Genomic DNA, 8,306 nt, shown 5'->3' on the forward strand with positions numbered 1-8,306 from the left:
TGCAGCAGCAACGCCAGAGAGATCAACAGGAGGACTGAGCGGGCACTAAGTCAGAGAGAGGAAGGGTCAGCTTAGCCAGAGGTGTTGGCAATCGATCCGTCTGCACAAAATGTGATTGCATGAGAAAGAGTGAGTGAGAGAGGGCGCGTGCGCTTTTTCAGCAGAAGTCTGCGTCAGGACATGTTCAGGTGGAGCCTAGCCAAGCAGATCGATTCGTATGGCCAACTTTGTGTCTCGCTCTGTCCAAGCTCACGTTGCCGATCCACACTTGTCAACGATGCTACCGACGCCCCTGATGCACAGCTTGGCGTCAATTGGCTTCATTGTTCGCTAACATTATGTTCGCCTTCTACCAAAGTGTGACTGTCGATTGAGCCTTCATTCCGGGAGCAGCCTTTGTTTGCGGTTGGGCCATCATTCAGCTTTTGCGAAGAAATCCAATCCGCTTGATTCAGCTGTACCGGACCGTCATTGCGTCTGATTGTTTGCTTGATTGATTTCAAATTTCCTTACGGCCAACTTTGAAATCCGAAGTGATGAACCATTTCGACTTTGAAACGCTTCATCGCGTCGATCCGCAGGGACAGTCAGTCAAATGCCAGATCAAACTTGAACCAACACTTTGCGCGTCGAAATTGGCGTCTGGCTAGTTCGTCGCCGGTCCGGTGCACCGACCATCTTGAGAAGATCATCAGCACCCAACACCTTACAACGCCCAATCATGCCAGATTGCCGAAGACCAACGAAGATCACCGGCCTGACACCCGCGGGGACGCTCGACCGAATCTACGGGCTGGGCGAGTCGACCACATACCATACAAATGGGCGTGATAAGCTTTCCACTTCCATGTCGCCGATTGAGATAACCAAGCCAGGGATTTCAGCTTCAGCTTTCAGGGTTCGTCTCACCGATCTTCTAGCGCAGCTGACCAGGCCAACCGAAGTCCCACACACAAACACACAACAATTTTCCGATGAACCCTTTCGTCGATCCCACGCTTCTTGGCTTGAAATGATGACAACGTCACCGTGCTTGCAGCAACGTCAGGCCGCGGACTCAAATTTCTGATTTTGCCGACCTTACCGTCTTGCTGTCAGTTCATCCGAACACCTTCTGATCCGTAATCATCGAAGTTGCCAAGCCATACGCCGACGTCGAACCGAAGGCTGCCGACACGCATCGTTCACACGTGGTTGGCTGGACAGACATTCAAGAGTTCGCCCGGCATGGCATGCCGCAGCACACACGGCATAGTCACATCCTTCGTATGTATGCAGTAATCGCGTCATGCGACTGGGATTGCGGTGAGCGTAGTGTAACAGAAAGAGTGTCCAATGTTTGAGCACGTACAGTAGTCTCGAGCAAGAGCGCCCGCGAATCTACCACGGATTCTCCGCCCATGGATCGGATATCGCAGGACGTCGTGATTCGAGCTCGCCCGATGGTGATAGCTTTGATCCTTCGCTCAAGTCACCGGCTGCGAAGCGAGATGCCAGCTCTTTGGCTGCGGAGGACGACAGCCCATACTGAGTCGGATCCGGTCCTTCCACTAAACCTTCAGCGGGTTGAATGTCCTCGTCGTCGTAAGAAGCAAATGTGAGTGAGATCCCTTTGTCGGGCACAGCTGCTGGGGTGTCCGACGACTGCGCCCAGGGTAGCGGTGGCACAGGCTTGCTCGACTCGGACAAAGCCTTGATAGGCAGAGTCTCGAGGGCAGCAGCTCTGCTGGAGGCTTCTTGATCCGATCCCTCTGCCCTGACTTGAACGGGGGCGACCGGTGCTGCCGTCTGCTCGGTGCGCGCCGAGAGAGGAAGAGGTGGCAGCGAACTTTGCAGCTCTTTCACCTCGATCCCAGAGTCACGCAGCTCGCGCAAGATCGCCTCCGTGTCAAAGTGGGCACTCGTCGAGCTCGGACGATCCGCTTCTGGCGTCGCAGCCCGACCACTGCCCTCGTGCGAAGCCCGCACCGCCTCGACGCGAGAGACAGACTGCTTGACGATCTCATCCTGCACCTGCTTGGCCTCTTCCACTTGCGCTGCTGCCGCGGGCTCGACCGGCTTGTGCTCCTCCCTTGGCGGCAAGTCGTCGTCCTCGTACTCGTCGTACTCGGCACGTCCTGATGCTGCAGTGGTCTGTGATACTGCACCAGAAGGCGTGGCGGACCGTGCAGGTGTCGCTTCTTGACTGCTCTTCGATGCACCTTTGCGTCGGAAGATCTTGCCAAAACCACCCGACTTTGTTGAGACCGACTTGAGCTCCAAGTCCTTTTGCTCTTCCTCGCGCACAATCTGCCTCTCCGGAATGGCGTTGAGATCTTCTGGCTCGTCAAAGTAGTCGGCCGTCGTTCGGAAGCCGAGCTCGCCCAGCACGAGCGGCATAAGCGGACGATAGCCAAGGTGACCGGGCACCACATGCGTGACATCGACGTTTTCGATGTCTTGCACCCTTTCGACAGGGTGTAGACCGGCGATGCTTCGAAGTCCTCCCGAAGCTGCGCGGTGCAGGTAGCCAAGAATCCAGTCATTGCGGTTGAAAGCGCTGACAAAGCGACCTGAGACGACGCTCCTCGCCTCTTTCCACGTCTCGTCCTTGGCCGTCACGGGCGCTCCCATGATGTAGACGTTCTGCACGATGCCGTAAGCCTTAATCCTAGCCAGCTCCACCAACGCGTAAAAGATGACTCTGGCACCCAAGCTGTATCCGACAAGCGTAATTGGACGCACACCGAGCTGGCGTTTCGAAAGGGTGTCCGCGAGGATGAGTCCAGCGGCTGCGGCACGGTCGAGCGCATTGGACCACGGATTATCGATGAGGTATCCGAGTTTGGTGAGCCATAGAGGCCATGCTAGAGCGCTCAGCATGGCACCGGCACCGGCCACGGTTAGCGCCAACGCCTGCTGGACACCTTGAACGATCGTCTCGTTCCAGAGAAGGCCGAGCGCATTGCCCATTTCCTGCATCATGTCCGGCTCCCAAAGGACACTGAAGGCGTCACCCATGACGCTGTCAATGACGCTGAAGGGCAGCCTTACGTCATCGAGTGGACCACTCATGAAGCCGGGCACCGTCACAATGGCATTGACGCGCTTGTTGTTGTGGATTGGCTTGAACTCGAACGTCTTGACGCTGCGTGTTCGACGGCTCATGCCGCGTCCCGCCAGGCTCATTCCGCCCACAGTACCGGTCGACGTGATGAGGGCCGCACCTCCGACACCGCCTAAGAAGCTGGTGGTACCACCGATGCCGACCGCGCCGAGCGCCGCACCCATGCCTGCCCCAATGACGGGAGCCAGCAGACCGGCCGACAGTCCGATGACCAAGCCGCCTCCCACCGTGGCGAGACCCATGAGCACCATGCGCTTCTTCCGAGCCATCAGCATGCGTGTCTTGATGGCCGAATCGTCGCTGAGCCTCTCCACGCCTTCTTGAATCTCGAGGGCGTCTGTGATACGCTTCTCGAACTGAGTGACGTCCATCCAGGTGAGCCCGAGATAGGCAGCCATGCGCTCGAGCAGCACACGCGATCGCGAGTCGTAGACGCTATCCGCAGTCAAGACCAAGAAGAGATCGCAGAGCACCGTCCAGCGCAAATCAAGGGTGATGGTGGCATCCGCGCTGCTGATGCTTGTTGTCACACCGTCGAGTGCGCTTGGCGGTGGCTCGAGTGCTTGTGGCTCCTTTGTAAGCCCGAGCGTAGTGGTCACTGAGCCGGGACCTGCTTCCGTTTCTGAAATAGTAGATGTCCCGTTGACAGCGTCTAACGCATTCGCTACCTGCGCAGCGGTGTTGGGATCAGCCACGACAGTCTGAGCGGAGGAAATCGACGAAGGCCCTGATGAGGTCTTCTCTTGTTGCGAAGCTGCCGAACGCTCGGCTTGTTCTGATTCTTCCAGCTGCATGCCAATATCGAAGCCTTCGTCATCGTCCATTGATTGTCGTCTACGATTGTCTGACGATGATCTCGGCTCGTCCCGGGTCCAAGCTTTGGATGACTTTCCGAAGCCTCCTCCCAGGTCGCCGTCATCCTCCTCGTCGTCTTCTTCCTCTTGATCTTCGTTAGGACCCGCGTTTGGACGAGCGTTTTCTAAATCGGTGGTTCGCGGCAATGCAGCATTCGGCGCCTCTGCCTCTGGCTCGGTTGCAGGTGGGCTTCTAGCACGCGAGGCCGATTGCTCTGCATTTTGCCTTGCTTGGTCCTGCTGGCGCTGTTGCTCTTCCTCTTCCTCTTGCCTTTCCTTGAGAGCTTCTGGATCGAAGTCGGGATTCTCGATGGTCCTTGTGGTGATGAGCGATGGAGCAAGATCGGTAGGCAGCACACCATGCTCGGCCAGAGATTCGATCATTCGTTGCTCTGAGCCCTCGATGGCCATGTGCTGGTAGAGGCGAGCCATGATCTTGACTCTCCAGCCTTCCATGCTCTGCTTTGCTGGCTCGAGGGTCTTGCCTGGCACTCTGCGGATCTGACGAAGCATTTCGGTGGCTATGAGACTGCAAAGACCGACGTAGGCAATCTTTTGACCATCGGTGAGAAGCGACTTTGTCGTGTTCATCTGGTTGAGTGGAGTAGCAGTGGTGTTGTCGCCGTAAGGATCGTGGCGACTGCCGTCCTGAAAGAGGTATTCGGTGGCTGCGTGGAGCTCGTCGGCCTCCTCGTCTTCATCGAGTCGGAGCTGTGAGTAGCCCTTCTCGCCATCGCCCTCGTCGTCGCTGTCTTGGGCCGCCTGACCGGCAGGCTTCGATCTCCAATTGTAGCCTCTTGCATCGTCAATGTCGAGCTGTTTTCCGGTGGCGTTGCTGGCAGCATTGCGAGAGGACGTCGAGGTGGAGGTCGAGGCTACGCTGTCGGCGAGATACTGAGACTTTGCGCCCACGCGCTTGTGATGCGTTCCGCTTGTCGAGCGATTCGGTGCGTTGCGCGCAGATGTCCTGGATGGAAGCGAGCGAAATCTGCGAGGGTCGTCTGGATCCGAGTCGTCTTCGTCCTCGTCGCCGTATGGCAGATCGTGCGGGTTGTAGAGCGATTTCACGGGGATCGGTGCGTTGATCGTCTTGGCAGATTCGACAGGCATGGACTGCCACTCGTCGTCGTCGTCGTCCATCATCGCGGCTGTAGTTGTAGTGAAGGGCCTATGCGACGAGCTCATGGCTGCCAGTCTGAGAGAGTCCTAGCCATCAAGCTGTCATGGATCCGGGTGTCTCTTGGCAGATTGCAGACGCAGGTGCTTCTGCAATGAGACAAGCTGATGTGATGATGGTGGCGAGAGCCGGAGAAAGGTCCGAGCGACGTTTGGCGCTGATGTCGGTGCGGGCAAGGTATCGATGGGCTGTTGCAAGTGGTTAGAGACGATGAGAAATGGCTACGCAAGGGTTCAACACGGTGAATCTGTTGATCTGACCATGCAACCGTGACAGTTGTGAGTGCCAGAGTCGCCCTTACCCCATTTCGTCACTCAAGCCGAGCAATTTAAAACAAGCTCGCATCAGTCAGAAATCTCACAACGAGCCGGATTTTTTTTGGTTCATCAACGCCTCGACGTATCAAACGATACCGTTGAGCTTGCGATCATGAAGGACAGCTATCGTCGGAGAGTCATTAAGCGGCCATCAAGCGGAGGTTGCATTCAAATTCAACAAAGGGTGCTAGAGCCACGCCTCTGCTTGATTTGCGTCGATGAGGAGTGATAGTGTACAAATGTCGAGGAGAGAGGGAAGTGGGTCTTGCCCTGTTCTAGGTAAAGTTAGCCCCGAAGCAGTGACCAAGACTCTGGTTGATTAGGATGCTTTGGCCGCTGAGACCTTTCTCTTGGCCTCTTTGGCCTTTTCCTTTCGCAACGCAAGCCCTTTCTTGAGTGCGCGCTGTCGTTTGCGACGACCTGCACCCCGCTTGCTACCCACCGTGTTGGTGACGATCTTGTCTTTGCCGTCCACCTGCTGCACGAGCTTCTTTCGGCTCTGCTCCTTGGCCTTGTCCATCTTCCTCTCTTTGGCTTTGTCACGCTTCTTGAGTCCGTTGGACAGGTGCGTCCTTAGCAACGGTAGATATGCGCTCTGAAATGATGCGAGCTGGGAAGCTGGGACCAATGTGCTGATCTTGACCTTGTCGCTGCTCGATGCGCCGTTGGTGGCACGGAACAGGATCGCATCTGATACGCTCGATGAGGACGAAGGTGTCATGTCTACGTCGCCGTCCTTGGCTGCTGAAGCCGGCGCCTTCTTCGAAGTTACGTAGACTGAGTGCTTGCTCGTGCTGGATTCGAAGAGCTTGGTGAGCTCCGAGAGGAACTGTCGGTGAGAAGATTGTAGTCGCGGGACAGGGAGAAGATATGCAGAACAAGCACGAAAGCTCAACGTCAGTGTGTGCGTCTTGTCTGGGTATGTGTCGACCCTCAGGCTGATTGGCGATGCTTACCTGTTCGTTGGTGACAGTCATCTTGCCCGATGTGGGGCCTTTTCGCTACTACCCTGAAACCTTGACAATGCTATAAAGCTTCCGCGCTGCACACTGTGCTGCAGTCAGAGTTGCAAGCAGTCGGCGATGTTGGGATGTGGTAGGATCTGTCGAGGAAGAAATAGCGAGCCGACGAAGCGTGATGTGATTTGGCGGGGTTGGCTCGCTCACATGGCCCAGTCTCGAGCTCAATATCGGAATGTGTTGTCAGATCGGGGTGACTCCTTTGAAGTGGATCAGCGATTTGCGCAGTGACTGCAGCTCAACGTCACCTTTTTGGAAGAAGTGGGCAAAGTGACATGTCGTGCGTCCATCTCGACTCAGCCAGGCCCTTCGTCATCTCTGCTCTCAACAACACCAGCCATCGTCATTCCTCCAAGTCTTCGAAAGCAGCCCGCTAACGCATACCATCAAACTGATTCAACAGGCCCCCACACGTCTGCGCGGGCTCACCAAACGATTGACCACCTGGCATCTCAGTCTTCAGTCCTTACAACCCAGATTTCAAGCATCATTGCCATCTGACACACTCTTGGCAGCAAATCGGTACTGGAGCAGCATGTCCCAATCCGAGGAAAGCTTGGCTCAAGCAGGCTCAAGCGCACGAAACGCGAAGCATCATGCCCTGACACGGCCTCTCTATGCCTTCGATCTTCCGCCCACGCTACACAACTCGCTCAAGCTCCGTTCCAGGATAGAGGAGGCCGAGGCCTCCGAGCTTCTTGCGCCTGCCATTCCGCAGTCACAATCCACCACTTCTCCAGACTCGCAGTCGGATGACGCCAGTCAGGTTCGCAATCCTTCTCAGCATCGTGTACCACCTTGCTCTCTATGCCCCAACTGCGCGCCCTTCGCTTCGGTGACAGCACAGCGCGCCCACTTCAGGTCGGACTGGCATCGATACAATGTGCAGCTCAACGTACAGAATGTCTCCCTTCTGGTCTCGGAGCAGGCGTTCGAAAAGCTCTCTGAAGAAGTGGAGAGCGCCAGCGAGCTCGAATCGGACGAAGACACCCCGCAGTCGCAATCCTCTGCCGTCAAGACAGATCTGGTCACCAAAATCCTCGCCCGCACATCGTTGCAGGCTGGCAGTCAAAGATCTACCGACGACGCCGACGAGACGAACGATGTACATGCTGCCGATACGCTAGACGCCATGCAGCTTCGCGCTCCTCTACTGTGGTTCGTCTCCAAAGAAGCCGCTGCTGACGCAGACAAGCTGCCTCAGACCCAGCTTGGGTTTCACCGCAACACTTTCCCAGATCCAGGCACGCCTGCAGCTCCCAAACTATCGCCCACATCTTCGGTCGGTGACTGGTACGCTGCTTGCATCGCTTCTATGCAGGCCGGCCGCATCACTCGCAAAGGTTCAAAGCAGTCTGCCTGGAAGGGCAAGCGCGTCAAATCCAAGGAGGTTCAGGAGGCCGCCAAATCCTTGATGATGACTGTACTTGACGGCGAAGGATTCATCTCTGGCCTGAGCACAGCAATCAAAGCACAGACTGCCGGCAGCAGCGACGAGGACGAAGATTTTGGGTCAAGTTCTGAGGACGAAGAGTCTTCCGACGAGACCACTTCGACATCCACCATCAGCCGCAACCCCACGGCCGACCCACCTCTACGCATGTGGACCGTGCTCTTGCTCGGTGGTGGTCACTTCGCAGCATCAGTGATTGCCCTCAATCCACACGTGACGACCTACCAAGGCAAACAGCGCGGCGGCGCCAATGCTCCCAGAGAAGATCGATCGCTGATCCTGCTGGCTCACAAGGCCTTCCATCGCTACACGACTCGACGAAAGCAGGGTGGTGGACAGGCCGCTCAAGATGCCACTGGTCGATTCGCCAAATCGGCGGG

General features: G+C 56.5%; 3 protein-coding genes across 3 annotated transcripts in view; 1 reads left to right on the forward strand and 2 right to left on the reverse strand.

Annotated features, from left to right (window-relative positions):
• Nucleotides 1–1,380: 1,380 nt before the first annotated feature.
• PSEUBRA_001159 (Protein of unknown function DUF726) lies at nucleotides 1,381–5,145 on the reverse strand (the record flags this gene model as incomplete). The annotated part of the gene is made up of 1 exon (XM_059464528.1): nucleotides 1,381–5,145. The coding sequence occupies one exon, from the start codon at nucleotides 5,143–5,145 to the stop codon at nucleotides 1,381–1,383; it is 3,765 nt and encodes a 1,254-aa protein (XP_059320879.1).
• A 628-nt stretch (nucleotides 5,146–5,773) lies between these two features.
• PSEUBRA_001160 (Signal recognition particle, SRP14 subunit) lies at nucleotides 5,774–6,431 on the reverse strand (the record flags this gene model as incomplete). Its single annotated transcript, XM_016434450.1, has 2 exons — nucleotides 5,774–6,283; nucleotides 6,411–6,431. 2 exons carry the CDS (start codon nucleotides 6,429–6,431, stop codon nucleotides 5,774–5,776), a joined length of 531 nt encoding a protein of 176 aa, XP_016294197.1.
• A 577-nt stretch (nucleotides 6,432–7,008) lies between these two features.
• PSEUBRA_001161 (uncharacterized protein) overlaps nucleotides 7,009–8,306 on the forward strand; it is a gene marked incomplete at both ends in the record, with an annotated part of 2,589 nt that continues 1,291 nt past the window's right edge. Inside the window, one exon of the mRNA XM_059464529.1 lies at nucleotides 7,009–8,306. This exon is cut by the window's right edge and continues 1,291 nt beyond it. Within this exon, the coding sequence (XP_059320880.1) occupies nucleotides 7,009–8,306 (1,298 nt within the window).

This window comes from Kalmanozyma brasiliensis (assembly GCF_000497045.1).
Source record: "Kalmanozyma brasiliensis GHG001 unplaced genomic scaffold PSEUBRA_SCAF12, whole genome shotgun sequence".
Lineage (NCBI taxonomy): Eukaryota > Fungi > Basidiomycota > Ustilaginomycetes > Ustilaginales > Kalmanozyma > Kalmanozyma brasiliensis.